This window comes from Gymnodraco acuticeps, unplaced genomic scaffold, assembly GCF_902827175.1.
Source record: "Gymnodraco acuticeps unplaced genomic scaffold, fGymAcu1.1, whole genome shotgun sequence".
In the NCBI taxonomy this organism is placed as follows: domain Eukaryota; kingdom Metazoa; phylum Chordata; class Actinopteri; order Perciformes; family Bathydraconidae; genus Gymnodraco; species Gymnodraco acuticeps.
In genome coordinates, this window is record NW_022991143.1 from 1 (window position 1) to 20,777 (window position 20,777).

Here is a 20,777-nt window from a genome sequence, read left to right on the forward strand (position 1 = left end):
TCAACTACTCTACCTCAACTACTCTACCTCAACTACTCTACCTCAACTACTCTACCTCAACTACGCTACCTCAACTACTCTACCTCAACTACTCTACCTCAACTACTCTACCTCAACTACTCTACCTCAACTACTCTACCTCAACACTCTACCTCAACTACTCTACCTCAACTACTCTACCTCAACTACTCTACCTCAACACTCTATCTCAACTACTCTACCTGCACTGTTTGTTAAAAATGTCCCAGAAATGGTTCAAAAGGTCAAATCTGTATCATCACACAGCAGCTACAGCGTAGATATGGTCATGGAAAGTCCCAGGCTCCTCCAACAAACAATGTAGATATATATATAAGACATGAAACAATAGAGCAGGATAAGTGAGCTTCAGGATATAAACGTAGAACAGAATAAGAGCTTAATGCTGTCAGCAAGCAGGTGACTGTCCTTAGCAAAGGAAAGGGATCCCTTAACATCCTTCAGGTGTTAAGGGGTCATTCACCTGCACTGAACTAAACACTGGGGTTTTCTTGATTAAGGAACGTTTTAAGATGTTTGTTAAAACCGTCCTTAAACTGGTTCAGGGTTCAAAAGTGTAAAGGCTTTATGTACAGGAGCTACAGGGTAGATATGGTAATGAGAAGTCCCACGCTCCTCCAACAAGCTGTAAAACAATATGAGACAAAAAGACAAGTGCAAGAAGGAAACAGAGGACCCTGACGAGCGTCTCAGTCGGCTTTTTGTGTACTTTCGGGTCAATAATGTGGCTTTTTGGCAGATGAACTGAAGGTGTGCGGCTGCTGCTGCTCTGAGGAAAGATCAGGCTGGACTTACAATGGGCCTAATGGAGACATGCTGAATGTTGTTGGCACTTCATGCCCTCAAGAGGCATTTTGTTTAATTTCTATTTTATTTTCAAGCTACGAGATGCTTTCCTACGTTTCTCATGTCCCAGGAGTGGAGGGTTTGGGAGTTATGGCAGGTTTAAAATGCTGTATCAGCATTCCAATTAAATAGGAGCTGAATGTTCAGGTGACTGTCCTGAGCGATCCCGTTTAGCTCCAAGCCTGTTTTCCAGGTATCATTCTCCAAAATGATATGCCCAGAACAAATGACCATATCTTCTAAAAGGGGTAAATTAATAATCTTTGTTCTCAAAGTAATGATAAACCTGTGAGTTGGATGCAGAAAAGTCAGAGTTAATATAGATGTTTTTATTTTAAAGTAAATTCAGATTGAACACAGTAAAAAACTGTAAATTATAGTGTCCGTCCAAAAAGTATTTTTTACTTACAGTGAAAACCACCCTTGGATGATGTCTACACTACAGGCATCGAAAAATGCTTCAACGCTTCGCCCATTCATTTGAATGGGGTGACGTAGAAGATTTTTAAACTTCGCCGAACTGCATTGTGGGGAGCATGGCATGGCTTTGCAAGCATCACAAGCATCTATCGGCATCAAAAGTTGAACAATATTCAACTTTTGAGGCTCGATGCTTGGCATCAGCCAATCAAATCCAGGGTATGCAAATCTGACAGTACAAGCGCTAGCCAATCAAACCGCGTATATGCTGGGAGAGACTACGCAGGTCATTTCCTCATATTCCAAAAAATGGAGGGAAAATTCATTACAGCGGTAGTGAATCACCCGGTGCTGTTTGATCAGTCTCTGTTCATCTACCGGGATACAAACCGGAGGAGCGAGGCATGGAGGGAGGAGGCAGAGACAGTGGGTGGAACTGGTAGGTTTTCGCCTGTTTGGGGATTTTATATCCAGTTTGCTTCGTGTTAACATTGCTATTGCTTTGTATGCCGGGGGCGGGAGATTCATGTGATTGGTTGTTGGTCGCGTTGGGCGCGAGAAATCGCCAAGCCTCAGACACGCCCAGCTTCAAGATTTTTGTATGCCTGTAGTGACAGCTTTAGGAATCCAAAGTACAACATATAATAACCCTGTATCAAGATTGATGCAAAACAAGTGACATTTCACCTTTTTAGAGGTTTAGCAAAAAAAAACTCCACCTCTGAGGTGATTTGGGTGGAAATAGGGGTTTTGCCGTTTCTCTGGAACCCATTGGTCGATTTTGAGGATTGACATCTCTTTCTGACCGTTAGAGCCAATAGAATCGAAGGGAACTCCCACATACACACACACTTTACCAAATAAGGAGTGAGAGTGACGCGTAGCCAGAATACCCAAAAGAATCATACACTCTGGAAGCTATCATTAGCAGCTAATATGAAAACCCTTTTTCTCGTTTTAATGCCATTGAACAGAACAACAGCTAAGGTGAGCATATTCATCATGTTCCCATCCTCAGAAACACGTGGGTTTGCTATCCTGGCTCCAAGATGGTGGAATGAGCTCCCCATTGACATCAGGACAGCAGAAAGCTTACACACCTTCCAGACTGAAAACTCATCTCTTTCGACTCCACTTCCAGCGTTAGAACTATTAACAAAGCACTTATATACTAATAAAGGACTGGCTTACCTAAAGCCAGTTGAGTAGCACTTGAAATGTTTTTGCTCTATGAAACCTGATGTACTTTATGATTCTGTTTTCTTCAAGGTTGTGTCTTCCTGGTCGAACGCACTTATTGTAAGTCGCTTTGGATAAAAGCGTCAGCTAAATGCAATGTAATGTAATGAAGAAGAGGGGACACATGTTGATGTAGAAGAGACATGGAGAAGAGGGGACACATGTTGATGTAGAAGAGACATGAAGAAGAGGGGACACATGTTGATGTAGAAGAGACATGAAGAAGAGGGGACACGTGTTGATGTAGAAGAGACATGAAGAAGAGGGGACACATGTTGATGTAGAAGAGACATGAAGAAGAGGGGACACATGGTGATGTAGAAGAGACATGAAGAAGAGGGGACACATGGTGATGTAGAAGAGACATGAAGAAGAGGGGACACATGTCTGTGTAAAGAGAGAGTCTCTTTACACAGAGGGGACACATGCTGATGTATAAAAGACATGAACAAGTGGATTTTGCACGATAGGTGACCTTTAACATCGTTCAGAAACACATGTCTCCGTGTGAGACGTCCTGAGTGTCCCTGTGGTTCTCTGTCCTCAGGACTCACTTCAGGTAGGTGTGCAGCTCCTTCCAGCTGCAGCGGGACCAGTGGTACCGGTGGAAGGTGGCCTGGACCCTCGGGGACATGATGCTGCCCAGCGGGACGTCGTCCTCGCAGGCGTTCGCCTCTCCGTCATGCTCCATCCCCAGCCTGAGAGACAGGGACAGACAAGAGACACCTGGAGGTCAGTTTCATTCACACTGGACACCAGTTAGCATCTCTACGAGGACACCTGCAAGTCTTTATGATCTCTACGAGGACACCTGCGAGTCGTTATGGTCTCTACGAGGACACCTGCGAGTCGTTATGGTCTCAACGAGTCGTTATGGTCTCTATGAGGACACCTGCGAGTCGTTATGGTCTCTATGAGGACACCTGCGAGTCGTTATGGTCTCAACGAGTCGTTATGGTCTCTATGAGGACACCTGCGAGTCGTTATGGTCTCAACGAGTCGTTATGGTCTCTACGAGGACACCTACGAGTCGTTATGGTCTCTACGAGTCGTTATCGTCTCTACGTGGACACCTGTGAGTTATAGCTGATTGTTGCAGTGTGTGTGTGTCTGTGTGTGTGTGTCTGTGTGTGCGTCTCACACGTGTCCCGTTTCATGAGCAGCGACGAAGGCTGAGGAGAATCCGTCTTCGAGGACGAGGACACAGCTCCGGTGCAGCTGACACATTCCTTTAACTGGAGCATAACCTGCAGAGGTTAGAGGTCAGGGGTCAGGGAGATGGTGTTAGTATTAGTACTTGTAGTATTAGTACTTGTAGTATTAGTACTTGTAGTATAAGTACTTGTTAGTTTAATGAGTATACCCTGCATGCCCGAGGGCCCGAACTCCTGCCTGGTCAGGTACACGGTGTGGTCGTGCTGCTCGGCGTGGCTCTGCTCTCTCTGCTGGAGGTAGGACCAGCCGCACACATTCTCCAGGCTCTTCTGAGGGTTCCCCACGGAGATCAGCTGCTGAGACTGAAGAGGAACACGAGAGACTGACACATCAGTACTGGGGACAATCCCCACAGGAGCAACTTGGGCTGGAGTTGCTTTTAAATGGTCTGTTCTTTTGACTTGTTTCACGGTGTGTGAGCGGAGCTGTGTGATCTTGACTGTGCAGCACTTTGGTCTGGAGCGTTTGAAGTGCTTTCTAAATAAAGCTGTATTGTCTCCAGGGACACAACGACATGCTGACTGCAGCGGAATTGAACCAGTGCTCCCCTGATCCCAAGATCAACGCACTTCCCCACTGAGCCACAGCCTCCCAGCACCTTCAGTGAACTAGCTGACATGCTACACTTTTGGACCTGAATCCTCTTCATCGCTCTTTGTTGGGAACATCTGGAAGCTCCATCTCTGAGGACCTCCTGAGTCACACAGGGACCTGCTGAGTCACACAGGGACCTGCTGAGTCACACAGGGACCTCCTGAGCTACACAGGGACCTGCTGAGTCACACAGGGACCTCCTGAGTCACAGAGGGACCTGCTGAGTCACACAGGGACCTCCTGGGTCACACAGGGACCTGCTAAGTCACACAGGGACCTGCTGAGTCACACAGGGACCTGCTGAGTCACACAGGGACCTGCTGAGTCACACAGGGACCTCCTGGGTCACACAGGGACCTGCTAAGTCACACAGGGACCTGCTGAGTCACACAGGGACCTGCTGAGTCACACAGGGACCTGCTGAGTCACACAGGGACCTGCTGAGTCACACAGGGACCTCCTGAGTCCCACAGGGACCTGCTGAGTCACACAGGGACCTCCTGAGACACACAGGGATCTCCTGAGTCACACAGGGACCTGCTGAGTCACACAGGGACCTCCTGAGTCACACAGGGACCTCCTGAGTCACACAGGGACCTGCTGAGTCACACAGGGACCTGCTGAGTCAAACAGGGACCTGCTGAGTCAAACAGGGACCTCCTGAGTCACACAGGGACCTCCTGAGTCACACAGGGACCTGCTGAGTCACACAGGGACCTCCTGAGTCACACAGGGACCTCCTGAGTCACACAGGGACCTGCTGAGTCTCTTACAGCAGAGTTCGTACCTTGGATGGAGACAGCATGACGATCCGGACCAGCACTACGTTGATGTTGGCGCCCAGAGAGTGATCTTGATAGATCTCATTAACCTGAATCACAGAGGGGGGGGGGGGGGCAAACATTACTCCATCTACTCTGAAAACACAAATGTTCCTGTACTCATGAAGAAACATCTTCAGCAACAACACATACAGCATTTAGAAAACATTCAGCAACTTGAGGAGACAAGGCAGCGTTTACTAAAAGCGCACACAGCGAGAAGACCAGGGGACACTAAAGAGTGACGCACACAGCTAGAAGACCAGGGGACACTAAAGAGTGACGCACACAGCTAGAAGACCAGGGGACACTAAAGAGTGACGCACACAGCTAGAAGACCAGGGGACACTAAAGAGTGACGCACACAGCTAGAAGACCAGGGGACACTAAAGAGTGACGCACACAGCTGGGAGACCAGGGGACACTAAAGAGTGACGCACACAGCTAGAAGACCAGGGGACACTAAAGAGTGACGCACACAGCTAGAAGACCAGGGGACACTAAAGAGTGACGCACACAGCTGGGAGACCAGGGGACACTAAAGGGTGACGCACACAGCTAGAAGACCAGGGGACACTAAAGAGTGACGCACACAGCTGGGAGACCAGGGGACACTAAAGAGTGACGCACACAGCTGGGAGACCAGGGGACACTAAAGAGTGACGCACACAGCTGGAGACCAGGGGACACTAAAGAGTGACGCACACAGCTGGAGACCAGGGGACACTAAAGAGTGACGCACACAGCTGGAGACCAGGGGACACTAAAGAGTGACGCACACAGCTGGAGACCAGGGGACACTAAAGAGTGACGCACACAGCTGGGAGACCAGGGGTCATTTTTTCCCCTTAAACTGTGGGTTTTCTCTGGAAGTTTTTCCTTGTACGATGTGAGGGTCTAAGGACAGAGGGTCTGAGGACAGAGGGTCTAAGGACAAAGGGTCTAAGGACAGAGGGTCTGAGGACAGAGGGTCTAAGGACAGAGGGTCTAAGGACAGAGGGTCTGAGGACAGAGGGTCTGAGGACAGAGGGTCTAAGGACAGAGGGTCTGAGGACAGAGGGTCTAAGGACAGAGGGTCTGAGGACAGAGGGTCTGAGGACAGAGGTCTAAGGACAGAGGGTCTAAGGACAGAGGGTCTGAGGACAGAGGGTCTGTGCTGTTGTATTTGCTGTAAAGCGTCTCTACTGTAGGCTATTTTTATTATATGTTCAGCACTTTGGCTCCACCAAACATCCTTTATAAATGTGCTATATAAATAAAACTTGATTTGATTTGACGCTAAAGAGTGACGCACACAGCTGGAGACCTGGGGACACTAAAGAGTGACGCACACAGCTGGAGACCTGGGGACACTAAAGAGTGATGCACACAGCTAGAGACCAGGGGACACTAAAGAGTGACGCACACAACTGGAGACCAGGGGACACTAAAGAGTGAGGCACACAGCTGGAGACCAGGGGACACTAAAGAGTGACGCACACAGCTGGGAGACCGGGGGACACTAAAGAGTGACGCACACATGGTGAGGTCTTCGGCTCAGAGAACAGACAGAATCAGGTTTCTGGTTCTAACTGGGCATTGATCCCCTGCTGGGTGACCTTTGACCCTCAGCAGCCTGGACCCCCCCCCCCCCCCCCCCCCCCCCAATAGAGAGGTAATAAATCCACTTTGGGTCCAGCTGAGACTCACGGAGGAAGTTCAGCCGGACTTTGGGTCAGATTACAGTTTGTATGGGTTGGTTAGACGTGCAGTAACTTTACCCTCCAACAACACGCTGCATGTCTAAACATCTGTCTCTCCCCGTTCATTAAATAACGATGCTTTGTGTGATCTAGACAGACAGAAGTTAGTCAGACTGAAATGACCTCCAGTTGCTTGGTGGCTTTGTCAGGTGTCCTTGCAGGTAAATGTTATTCATAAATCTGCTGGGTTTCTCAAGTGATGGTTCTGAGGCTCTGTGTGTCTCTGGGTGTTGCTGATCCTTAGTCTCGGAGGTTCTGAGGCTCTGTGCAGCTGGACTTGGGATTTCATGACGCATTAGTTAAATGTCCAGATGTTTTCTCTGATGTCCTCCTGCATCCTGCAGAGCTTTAGAAACACAGCGATCTGACCTGGGAGCATCTGGATTCTGTCTGAGAGCTTTATACCCCCCCCCCCCCCTCGGGGATGAGGCCCACACACTGTCCTCAGCACAGACTGCAGACCTGCATGGGGCTCACTCTCTCTGAAGACTTTACAGAGAAGTGTTTCTGGATGTCTGAGGAGAGGAATCTGTCTTTAGATCCACAGTGGAAAGTTTAGTTAGACCTGGACCAACTTGTTACTAAAAGACCTGTGATCAAACTCTCAGTCAGTGCTTTCTTTACACTCCAGTTCAAGCTCCTTCTCTGTTCTGGAATCAGACATCAGGACCTGAATCTCTATGAACGTTGATTTGTGTTATTGGGTGAACACAGGTTTAACTTACGGGGCTGTTAGTTTAAAATAATAAAGATATGTTAGTTAGTCCCCTGTCAAGTCCACCAGCTGTTTCCTCTCACTTGAGACGTATACCATCTGGCTCCAGGGCCGGTTCGGAGCCATATTGAAGACCAGCTTTCCGTTCACTTTCACCACAGAATTAAGAATCAGAGCATGTTTCCACTCACTATGTTCATGAGGGTCAGGAGATATTTCTGAATGTGGTCTCGACCGTGGAAGAGAAGAACGGAATAATCCACTGCTAACAAAACCTGCAGGAGGAAACAGAAGAGGTCAATCAGTTCATTCAACAGTTCATCAACCGCTTCCTAAAACAGTTCATCAACCGCTTCCTAAAACAGTTCATCAGCCGCTTCCTAAAACAGTTCATCAACCGCTTCCTAAAACAGTTCATCAGCCGCTTCCTAAAACAGTTCATCAGCCGCTTCCTAAAACAGTTCATCAGCCGCATCCTAAAACAGTTCATCAGCCGCTTCCTAAAACAGTTCATCAGCCGAATCCTAAAACAGTTCATCAGCCGCATCCTAAAACAGTTCATCAACCGCTTCCTAAAACAGTTCATCGGCCCGCTTCCTAAAACAGTTAATCGGCGCTTCCTAAACAGTTCATCGACCGCTTCCTAAAACAGTTCATCGGCCGCTTCCTAAAACAGTTCATCGGCCGCTTCCTAAAACAGTTCATCGGCCGCTTCCTAAAACAGTTCATCAGCCGCTTCCTAAAACAGTTCATCGGCCGCTTCCTAAAACAGTTCATCGACCGCTTCCTAAAACAGTTCATCGGCCGCTTCCTAAAACAGTTCATCGGCCGCTTCCTAAAACAAAAGTTCATCCGACCCGCCTTCCTAAAACAGTTCATCGACCGCTTCCCTAAAACAGTTCATCGCCGCTTCCTAGAACAGTTCCTCGGCCGCTTCCTAAACAGTTCATCGGCCGCTTCCTAAAACAGTTCATCGGCCGCTTCCTATAAAACAGTTCATCGGACCGCTTCCTAAAAGCAGTTCATCGGCCGCTTCCTAAAACAGTTAATCGGCCGCTTCCTAAAAAAGTTCATCGGCCGCTTCCTAAAAACAGTTCATCGGCCGCTTCCTAAAAACAGTCATCGGCCGCCTTCCTAAAACAGTTCATCAACCGCTTCCTAAAGCAGTTTCATCCGGCCGCTTCCTAAAACAGTTCATCAGCCGCTTCCTCCTAAAACAGTTTCATCAGCCGCTTCCTATAAACAGTTCATCAGCCGCTTCCTAAAAACTGTTCATCAGCCGCTTCCTAAAACAGTTCATCAGCCGCTTCCTAGAACAGTTCATCAGCCGCTTCCTAGAACAGTTCATCAACCGCTTCCTAAAACAGTTCATCAGCCGCTTCCTAAAACAGTTCATCAACCGCTTCCTAAAACAGTTCATCTTCCTAAAACAGTTCATCAGCCGCTTCCTAAAACAGTTCATCAACCGCTTCCTAAAACTGTTCATCAGCCGCTTCCTAAAACAGTTCATCAACCGCTTCCTAAAACAGTTCATCAACCGCTTCCTAAAACAGTTCATCTTCCTAAAACAGTTCATCAACCGCTTCCTAAAACAGTTCATCAACCGCTTCCTAAAACAGTTCATCAGCCGCTTCCTAAAACAGTTCATCAACCGCTTCCTAAAACAGTTCATCAACCGCTTCCTAAAACAGTTAATCAGCCGCTTCCTAAAACAGTTCATCAACCGCTTCCTAAAACAGTTCATCAACCGCTTCCTAAAACAGTTCATCAGCCGCTTCCTAAAACAGTTCATCAACCGCTTCCTAAAACAGTTCATCAGCCGCTTCCTAAAACAGTTCATCAGCCGCTTCCTAAAACCGTTCATCAGCCGCTTCCTAAAACAGTTCATCAGCCGCTTCCTAAAACAGTTCATCAACCGCTTCCTAAAACAGTTCATCTTCCTAAAACAGTTCATCAGCCGCTTCCTAAAACAGTTCATCAACCGCTTCCTAAAACAGTTCATCAGCCGCTTCCTAAAACTGTTCATCAGCCGCTTCCTAAAACAGTTCATCAACCGCTTCCTAAAACAGTTCATCAGCCGCTTCCTAAAACAGTTAATCAGCCGCTTCCTAAAACAGTTCATCAACCGCTTCCTAAAACAGTTCATCAGCCGCTTCCTAAAACAATTCATCAACCGCTTACTAAAACAGTTCATCAGCCGCTTCCTAAAACAGTTCATCAACCGCTTCCTAAAACAGTTCATCAGCCGCTTCCTAAAACCGTTCATCAGCCGCATCCTAAAACAGTTCATCAGCCGCTTCCTAAAACAGTTCATCAACCGCTTCCTAAAACAGTTCATCTTCCTAAAACAGTTCATCAACCGCTTCCTAAAACAGTTCATCAACCGCTTCCTAAAACAGTTCATCAACCGCTTCCTAAAACAGTTCATCAGCCGCTTCCTAAAACAGTTCATCAACCGCTTCCTAAAACAGTTAATCAGCCGCTTCCTAAAACAGTTCATCAACCGCTTCCTAAAACAGTTCATCAGCCGCTTCCTAAAACAGTTCATCAGCCGCTTCCTAAAACAGTTCATCAACCGCTTCCTAAAACAGTTCATCTTCCTAAAACAGTTCATCAGCCGCTTCCTAAAACAGTTCATCAACCGCTTCCTAAAACTGTTCATCAGCCGCTTCCTAAAACAGTTCATCAGCCGCTTCCTAAAACAGTTCATCAGCCGCTTCCTAAAACAGTTCATCAACCGCTTCCTAAAACAGTTCATCAGCCACTTCCTAAAACAGTTCATCAGCCGCTTCCTAAAACAGTTCATCAACCGCTTCCTAAAACAGTTCATCTTCCTAAAACAGTTCATCAGCTGCTTCCTAAAACAGTTAATCAACCACTTCCTAAAACAGTTCATCAGCCGCTTCCTAAAACTGTTCATCAGCCGCTTCCTAAAACAGTTCATCAACCGCTTCCTAAAACAGTTCATCAACCGCTTCCTAAAACAGTTCATCTTCCTAAAACAGTTCATCAACCGCTTCCTAAAACAGTTCATCAGCCGCTTCCTAAAACAGTTCATCAACCGCTTCCTAAAACAGTTCATCAACCGCTTCCTAAAACAGTTCATCAACCGCTTCCTAAAACAGTTAATCAGCCGCTTCCTAAAACAGTTCATCAACCGCTTCCTAAAACAGTTCATCAGCCGCTTCCTAAAACAGTTCATCAGCCGCTTCCTAAAACAGTTCATCAACCGCTTCCTAAAACAGTTCATCTTCCTAAAACAGTTCATCAGCCGCTTCCTAAAACAGTTCATCAGCCGCTTCCTAAAACAGTTCATCAACCGCTTCCTAAAACAGTTCATCTTCCTAAAACAGTTCATCAGCCGCTTCCTAAAACAGTTCATCAACCGCTTCCTAAAACAGTTCATCAGCCGCTTCCTAAAACTGTTCATCAGCCGCTTCCTAAAACAGTTCATCAACCGCTTCCTAAAACAGTTCATCAACCGCTTCCTAAAACAGTTCATCAGCCGCTTCCTAAAACAGTTAATCAGCCGCTTCCTAAAACAGTTCATCAGCCGCATCCTAAAACAGTTCATCAGCCGCTTCCTAAAACAGTTCATCAACCGCTTCCTAAAACAGTTCATCAGCCGCTTCCTAAAACAGTTCATCAGCCGCTTCCTAAAACCGTTCATCAGCCGCTTCCTAAAACAGTTCATCAGCCGCTTCCTAAAACAGTTCATCAGCCGCATCCTAAAACAGTTCATCAGCCGCTTCCTAAAACAGTTCATCAGCCGCTTCCTAAAACAGTTCATCAGCCGCTTCCTAAAACCGTTCATCAGCCGCTTCCTAAAACAGTTCATCAGCCGCTTCCTAAAACCGTTCATCAGCCGCTTCCTAAAACAGTTCATCAACCGCTTCCCTAAAAACAGTTCATCAACGCTTCCTAAAACAGTTCATCAGCCGCTTCCCTAAAACAGTTCATCAACCGCTTCTAAAACAGTTCATCAACCGCTTCCTAAAACAGTTCATCTTCCTAAAACAGTTCATCAGCCGCTTCCTAAAACAGTTCATCAACGCTTCCTAAAACAGTTCATCAGCCGCTTCCTAAAAACAGTTCATCAGCCGCTTCCTAAAACAGTTAATCAGCCGCTTCCTAAAACAGTTCATCAACCGCTTCCTAAAACAGTTCATCAGCCGCTTCCCTAAAACAGTTCCTCAGACGCTTCCTACAACAGGTCATCAGCCGCTTCCTAAACAGTTCATCACACGCTTTCCTAAAACAGTTCATTTCCTAAACAGTCATCAGCCGCTCCTAAAACAGTTCATCAACCGCTTCCTAAAACAGTTTCATCAGCCGCTTCCTAAAACTGTTCATCAGCCGCTTCCTAAAACAGTTCATCAACCGCTTCCTAAAACAGTTCATCAGCCGCTTCCCTAAAACAGTTAATCAGCCGCTTCCTAAAACAGTTCATCAACCGCTTCCTAAAACAGTTCATCAGCCGCTTCCCTAAAACAGTTCATCAACCGCTTACTAAACAGTTAATCAGCCGCTTCCTAAAACAGTTCATCAACCGCTTCCTAAAAACAGTTCATCAGCCGCTTCCTAAAACCGTTCATCAGCCGCATCCTAAAACAGTTCATCAGCCGCTTCCTAAAACAGTTCATCAACCGCTTCCTAAACAGTTCATCTTCCTAAAAACAGTTCATCAACCGCTTCCTAAAACAGTTCATCAACCGCTTCCTAAAACAGTTCATCAACCGCTTCCTAAAACAGTTCATCAGCCGCTTCCTAAAACAGTTCATCAACCGCTTCCTAAAACAGTTAATCAGCCGCTTCCTAAAACAGTTCATCAGCCGCTTCCTAAAACAGTTCATCAGCCGCTTCCTAAAACAGTTCATCAACCGCTTCCTAAAACAGTTCATCTTCCTAAAACAGTTCATCAGCCGCTTCCTAAAACAGTTCATCAACCGCTTCCTAAAACTGTTCATCAGCCGCTTCCTAAAACAGTTCATCAGCCGCTTCCTAAAACAGTTCATCAGCCGCTTCCTAAAACAGTTCATCAACCGCTTCCTAAAACAGTTCATCAGCCACTTCCTAAAACAGTTCATCAGCCGCTTCCTAAAACAGTTCATCAACCGCTTCCTAAAACAATTCATCTTCCTAAAACAGTTCATCAGCTGCTTCCTAAAACAGTTAATCAACCACTTCCTAAAACAGTTCATCAGCCGCTTCCTAAAACAGTTCATCAACCGCTTCCTAAAACAGTTCATCAACCGCTTCCTAAAACAGTTCATCTTCCTAAAACAGTTCATCAACCGCTTCCTAAAACAGTTCATCAGCCGCTTCCTAAAAACAGTTCATCAAACCGCTTCCTAAACAGTTCATCAACCGCTTCCTAAAACAGTTCATCAACCGCTTCCTAAAACAGTTAATCAGCCGCTTCCTAAAACAGTTCATCAACCGCTTCCTAAAACAGTTCATCAGCCGCTTCCTAAAACAGTTCATCAGCCGCTTCCTAAAACAGTTCATCAACCGCTTCCTAAAACAGTTCATCTTCCTAAAACAGTTCATCAGCCGCTTCCTAAAACAGTTCATCAGCCGCTTCCTAAAACAGTTCATCAACCGCTTCCTAAACAGTTCATCTTCCTAAAACAGTTCATCAGCCGCTTCCTAAAACAGTTCATCAAACGCTTCCTAAAACAGTTCATCAAGCCGCTTCCTAAACTGTTCATCAGCCGCTTCCTAAACAGTTCATCAACCGCTTCCTAAAACAGTTCATCAACCGCTTCCTAAAACAGTTCATCAGCCGCTTCCTAAAACCGTTCATCAGCCGCTTCCTAAAACAGTTCATCAGCCGCTTCCTAAAACAGTTCATCAGCCGCATCCTAAAACAGTTCATCAGCCGCTTCCTAAAACAGTTCATCAACCGCTTCCTAAAACAGTTCATCAGCCGCTTCCTAAAACAGTTCATCAGCCGCTTCCTAAAACCGTTCATCAGCCGCTTCCTAAAACAGTTCATCAGCCGCTTCCTAAAACAGTTCATCAGCCGCTTCCTAAAACAATTCAGTAACCTCGATGTTGAACTCTTTATTTACCTCGATGTTGAACTCTTCGGCCTCTTCGATGTAGCGCCGGTGTCGAGCGGATCTGGATCCGGTCCAAACGTCCTGTGTGAGGTTCAGAGAGCCTAACAGAGGACCTGCAGGGACACAAAGACCAACATCACTCTGCCTGTCCTCAAAGACCTTCATGAGGACAGTATCTGAACAGGGGGGGTAGAAAAGGATCAAGCAGTGAAGAAACAGGAAGTCAAGGAGACGACCAAAAACCAAGATGGTGAGGTTGCGTCCACAAACCGGCGGGAACGTCCCTTGTGTTAAACGGTTTGTGGGTAGTCAGGCTTAACGATGATCAGTGTCTGAGAGACCCTGGCTCTCAGCGTCCTCACTGATCAAAACATTCCTGTTGTTTCCTGTTGATCAGTCTCAACCCGGCGGAGTCACGCTGGACCGGAGGACAGAAACAGAGTCACGCTGGACCCGGCCAGCGAATACTGGTGCTGGAATGAGGTCTCTTAAACACTCATTGTCAGATGCTATGAGCTGCCGAGCTTTCAGGTCAACGTCCACGCTTTGGTTCTGTTTGATGTTCAGGTGGAACTCAGTCCTCTGTGGTCCTGAGTTATGAACATGTGTTTCTGTGTTCGAAACATAAGCCTGTGTGAGTGTGTGTGTGTGAGAGAGAGTGTGTGTGTGTGTATGTGTGAGTGTGAGTGTGTGTGTGTATGTGTGAGTGTGTGTGTGTGAGAGAGAGTGTGTGTGTGTGTGTATGTGTTAGTTTGATCTTCTCATTCTGCAGCTACACTGAGAAAAAATACACCACTTATTCACAACCTCGACACTGCACTAAATATGTATCAAGTCATGTGACCGTGCTGTAGTTCCTTTATAGCCCAACATTAGCCGCCTTTAGCTTAGCGGTGGTGACGTGAAGTCATGTGACCGTGCTGTAGTTCCTTTATAGCCCAACATTAGCCGCCTTTAGCTTAGCGGTGGTGACGTGAAGTCATGTGACCGTGCTGTAGTTCCTTTACAGCCCAACATTAGCCTCCTTTAGCTTAGCGGTGGTGACGTGAAGTCATGTGACCGTGCTGTAGTTCCTTTATAGCCCAACATTAGCCACCTTTAGCTTAGCGGTGGTGACGTGAAGTCATGTGACCGTGCTGTAGTTCCTTTATAGCCCAACATTAGCCGCCTTTAGCTTAGCGGTGGTGACCTGAAGTCATGTGACCGTGCTGTAGTTCCTTTATAGCCCAACATTAGCCGCCTTTAGCTTAGCGGTGGTGACGTGAAGTCATGTGACCGTGCTGTAGTTCCTTTATAGCCCAACATTAGCCGCCTTTAGCTTAGCGGTGGTGACGTGAAGTCATGTGACCGTGCTGTAGTTCCTTTACATCCCAACATTAGCCTCCTTTAGCTTAGCGGTGGTGACGTGAAGTCATGTGACCGTGCTGTAGTTCCTTTATAGCCCAACATTAGCCGCCTTTAGCTTAGCGGTGGTGACGTGAAGTCATGTGACCGTGCTGTAGTTCCTTTATAGCCCAACATTAGCCGCCTTTAGCTTAGCGGTGGTGACGTGAAGTCATGTGACCGTGCTGTAGTTCCTTTATAGCCCAACATTAGCCGCCTTTAGCTTAGCGGTGGTGACGTGAAGTCATGTGACCGTGCTGTAGTTCCTTTATAGCCCAACATTAGCAGCCTTTAGCTTAGCGGTGGTGACGTGAAGTCATGTGACCGTGCTGTAGTTCCTTTATAGCCCAACATTAGCCACCTTTAGCTTAGCGGTGGTGACGTGAAGTCAGGTGACCGTGCTGTAGTTCCTTTATAGCCCAACATCAGCCTCCTTTAGCTTAGCGGTGGTGACGTGAAGTCATGTGACCCTGCTGTAGTTCCTTTATAGCCCAACATTAGCCTCCTTTAGCTTAGCGGTGGTGACGTGAAGTCATGTGACCGTGCTGTAGTTCCTTTATAGCCCAACATCAGCCTCCTTTAGCTTAGCGGTGGTGACGTGAAGTCATGTGACCGTGCTGTAGTTCCTTTATAGCCCAACATTAGCCTCCTTTAGCTTAGCGGTGGTGACGTGAAGTCATGTGACCGTGCTGTAGTTCCTTTATAGCCCAACATTAGCCTCCTTTAGCTTAGCGGTGGTGACGTGAAGTCATGTGACCGTGCTGTAGTTCCTTTATAGCCCAACATTAGCTCTTTACTTCAGAAATCATAAAGTGGTGTTAATGGAGATTATCCTGCTGAACTAAACGTTTGTTTGACTCGGAGATAATTTTTTACATGATCCAAAATCACATCGAGGAATCCCATTGGACCAGGAGATGCTGCCCTCAGGGTCACTCTGTAGGAAGTTAGTTTGAAAAGAAGAGACTACTGTGAGATTATATTTGTAACGTGCTCTATCGAAATCTGTCGCATTGACCCGAAGACACATTTTGAGCTGTATACCCTGCTGGAAAGAGGATATTCCAAGCTTCCTAATGATATCAGGATTGTTGTTCTACTCTAAATATTAAGCAAAAGATGTCACATTATATAATGATTGTCACGAGTCATCATTTTGAGAGAAAGGCCTTCAAAGTTTCCTCTTCTCTGGATCGATCTCTTTGATTATTAATAAATGATCAAAATACTACGGAGGGAAGATATTTTCGTTTGGATTACTGGTCTGGGGGAAACTCGCCAGTGTGTGTGTGTGTGTGTGTGTGTGTGTGTGTGTGTGTGTGTGTGTGTGTGTGTGTGTGTGTGTACGCGTGTGTGTGTTTGTGTAATTTTGCTTTGTGTGTATTGTGTTTGTTTCCCGGGGAAAACTCTCAGGAGAAACACCGGCTGTTGTTTTGCCTGCTGTGACTTCACGTTACTCCGTTCTCCGCTTGTAATTATGCCAAAGATTCAAAGTTGTATTTATCATCTGAATTTGGCGAAACAAGTTTAATATTCTGAAAGACTTTGTTTATTTCAAATCAGATAAAAACAAACTGTAACGGACCCTGCCGTGTTATCTATGATCACTATACGCCTTACATTCATACTGTCAGCGGAGGGAGGGGGGGCGGCGCTGCGGAACAGCAGAGTGGAGTGAGAGCCGTCTTCTTCCCTTCACAAGCTTCAATGTATTTATCGTGTGATTTTGGAAATACAAGCTTCATATTCTGAAAGCCAACACTTTGCTCAAATCAAACTAAACATCCGAACAACTATTTTTTTAGGAAAATCCACGTTTATTTTGAAATGAGCCGTTGGGACCTCCGACTGATAGAGCGGGTCACAGATGAGATGAACTCACCTCGGAGGAAGTCTTCAGCCGTTTGATTGACAGCTGGTTGTTTCTTAATGATGGCCGACGAGCGATAAACGATGTGTCGTCTTCCTTCTACTTCCTCTTCCTCTTCCTCTTCTGCTCTTCCTGTCCTCCATCGATCCAGCGGCTCGATGAAGAACTCCTCCTGACCCGTCCGGATCATCCCGGCCTGCACATGAAGAGAGTCAGCGTTAATGAAGAAGATAGGACACAGCATTTAGGACACAGCAGCATGTAGGACACAGCGACATGTAGGACACAGCAGCATGTAGGACACAGCAGCATGTAGGACACAGCAACATGTAGGACACAGCAGCATGTAGGACACAGCAGCATGTAGGACACAGCAGCATGTAGGACCCAGCGACATGTAGGACACAGCAGCATGTAGGACACAGCAGCATGTAGGACACAGCAGCATGTAGGACACAGCAGCATGTAGGACACAGCAGCATGTAGGACACAGCAGCATGTAGGACACAGCAGCATGTAGGACACAGCAGCATGTAGGACACAGCAGCATGTAGGACACAGCAGCATGTAGGACACAGCAACATGTAGGACACAGCAGCATGTAGGACACAGCAGCATGTAGGACACAGCAGCATGTAGGACCCAGCGACATGTAGGACACAGCAGCATGTAGGACACAGCAGCATGTAGGACACAGCAACATGTAGCACACAGCAACATGTAGGACACAGCAGCATGTAGGACACAGCAGCATGTAGGACCCAGCGACATGTAGGACACAGCAGCATGTAGGACACAGCAGCATGTAGGACACAGCAACATGTAGCATACAGCAACATGTAGGACACAGCGACATGTAGGACACAGCAACATGTAGCACACAGCAGCATGTAGGACACAGCAACATGTAGGACACAGCAGCATGTAGGACACAGCAGCATGTAGGACACAGCAACATGTAGCATACAGCAACATGTAGGACACAGCGACATGTAGGACACAGCAACATGTAGCACACAGCAGCATGTATGACACAGCAACATGTAGGACACAGCAGCATGTAGGACACAGCAACATGTAGGACACAGCAGCATGTAGCACACAGCAGCATGTAGGACACAGCAACATGTAGGACACAGCAGCATGTAGCACACAGCAGCATGTAGGACACAGCAACATGTAGGACACAGCAGCATGTAGCACACAGCAGCATGTAGGACACAGCAACATGTAGGACACAGCAGCATGTAGGACACAGCAGCATGTAGGACACAGCAGCATATAAGGGACGGGTGGCGCAGTGGTCTGTGCATCCGATCATCAGATCAAGGGGAGTGCTGGGGAACTCCAGTTCGAAACCCGCTCCTGCCGCCACTGCGTCAGGCCGTTGTGTCCTTGGGCAAGACACTTCACCCGGATTTGCTCCTGTGGGTAATGTCCACAGTACATGTATGATACTAATGTGTACTTGTAAAAGCGCCTCGATGACCTCGAGGCGTGAAGATGGACGGTGTGGCGCAGTGCGCTATGCAATGATCATCAGATCAAGGGGTGAAACCCGTCGCTGCTGCGTCTGTAAAGCCGGTGTGTCCTTGGGCAAGACACTTCACCTGAACTTGCTCCTGTGGGTATTGTCCACAGTATCTGACCATTGCATGTATAAAATATGTGTAATGTGTGTATATGTAAAGCGCTTTGAGTCATTGATAAAGCGCTATAATAAATGTAAGGAATTATTAATGATTATGTAGGACACAGCAACATGTAGGACACAGCAGCATGTAGGACACAGCAACATGTAGCATACAGCGGCATGTAGGACACAGCGACATGTAGGACACAGCAACATGTAGCACACAGCAGCATGTAGGACACAGCAACATGTAGCACACAGCAGCATGTAGGACACAGCAACATGTAGGACACAGCAGCATGTAGCACACAGCAGCATGTAGGACACAGCAACATGTAGCACACAGCAGCATGTAGGACACAGCAACATGTAGCACACAGCAGCATGTAGGACACAGCAACATGTAGCACACAGCAGCATGTAGGACACAGCGACACGTAGGACACAGCAGCATGTAGGACACAGCAGCATGTAGGACACAGCAGCAAACCCTTGAACGCCTCTCATCCTTCCTCCACATCTGGATTCACTCAGTCCGCTGTAAGCAGTGATCTGTTTCAGCTCCTTTCTCTGACCGCCTTTCACATCTGTGTTCTTTCAGAAACACTACGCCACATGGACTGAAGTGTTTGAAACTAGGAGCTTTGATCCCATTCCTAATGAACATGCAGTTGGTCCTCTTTGCAGCTCTAACAGCTTCCACTCTTCTGGGAAGGCTTTCTATTGATGTTGGAGTCTGTCTGTGGGACATTTAGCCCATTCAACTTTTTTCTCGAAATTTACTTTTTTCTCAAAATTTCCTTTTTTGTTAGAAATTACATTCTTCCCAGAATTTTGACATTTTTCTCAAAATGTAGATTTTCTTTGCAGAATTTACTTTTTTTTGAAAAACCCGCTTCACTGGAACTAAGGGGCCCAGGCCAACCCAGAAAAACAACCCTATAGCATTATCACTGTGAAGCATCTGTACAGATGCTTCACAGTGATAATGCTATAGGTACAGTGACACATCTGTACTGTGACACAGTGAAACATCTGCACAGTGAAACATCAGCTGACACCTACCAGCCCGTCACAGTTGCTGATGGCGACGGATGCGTCCTCCATATTGGTCACGTCTCCCGTGTAGAAGCAGCCGGCGTCTCCTATTGGCTGAGAGTGTTGTCGCCCTGACTCCTCCCACTCCATGGTGGCGGCGGGGGCTAGCAGGCGGGTGTTCGGGCGCAGCCTCAGGTGCAGATTCCTGCCGAACACCGTCACATTGTAGAAGAGCTCTGCCTCCTGCTCCCCGGGACCCCGCCCCCTCCAGCCACGGCCTCTCTGATTGGACGGTGAGGCATATGTGGGAAGGGCATGGTGTGAAGTGGGCGTGTCTGTTTGTCTGTGGTTGTTAACGTCAAAGGGCGTGTCGTCGGTGGAGGGGGCGTGTCTTCTGTTGCGGCGGGGGGCGGAGACTGATGCAGACAGGAAGTGGCCCTCGGCGTTGGTCCTGATTGGACGAACGACAGCGAAGTCTGACAGCAGCTGATGGAGAGAGGCTGAGAGAGAGACACCCTGTTTACCACCATACTTTAATATATATGTATAATGCATGATACACAGAGGAGGGAGAAGTACTCAGATCTTGTACTTTAGTTAAAGTAAAAGTAGTCGTTGTTTGATTGGTCCATTTCAGAATAATATATATGATATGTTTTATAATGATTGATCATTAAGTGTTCTCAAAGCTGGTAAAGGTGCAGCTAGTTTGAATAAATTGAAATACTAAACATAAGTACAAGTACCTCAATACAATACTTAAGTAACTGTACTTACTTTAAACCACTGGATGTAAACACTAAAATAAAATAGTACATGATAATAATAATTGATCAGTTGTTATAAATGTGGAAACAGTCATAAATACCTCCATAGCAACCCAGTCTCACAGCATTTCGTGTCACACAGAACGATTTTAAAAGCAATGTATTTCTATTGGTAGTATGTTTCGTGCCTGCGTCTTTTTGTCCGGTCGGGTCTTAATATCAAGCCACGATTATTGCTTTTGTTTTAAATTGTATAATGTCGGACTTTTGTTGTCGTCTGTGAGGAAAATAAATGGCTCAGAGCCTCAGAATACATCCGTCAGGAACTGAATTTCAAAATAAAAATAACCGGAAACAGAAACACAGCCACTGAACTGATTACCCAAGATC

At 46.7% G+C, this 20,777-nt stretch overlaps 1 protein-coding gene across 1 annotated transcript; it reads right to left on the reverse strand.

Moving 5' to 3' along the window:
* Window positions 1-3,098: 3,098 nt before the first annotated feature.
* On the reverse strand, window positions 3,099-20,120 carry LOC117560375 (A disintegrin and metalloproteinase with thrombospondin motifs 2-like; the record flags this gene model as incomplete). Its single annotated transcript, XM_034237240.1, is given in 8 exon segments — window positions 3,099-3,242; window positions 3,686-3,791; window positions 3,908-4,061; window positions 5,141-5,224; window positions 7,823-7,906; window positions 13,706-13,809; window positions 16,962-17,145; window positions 19,648-20,120. Coding segments are annotated over 8 exon segments (1,333 nt in total), but the record flags the coding sequence as incomplete, so codon positions are not given.
* Window positions 20,121-20,777: the final 657 nt, after the last annotated feature.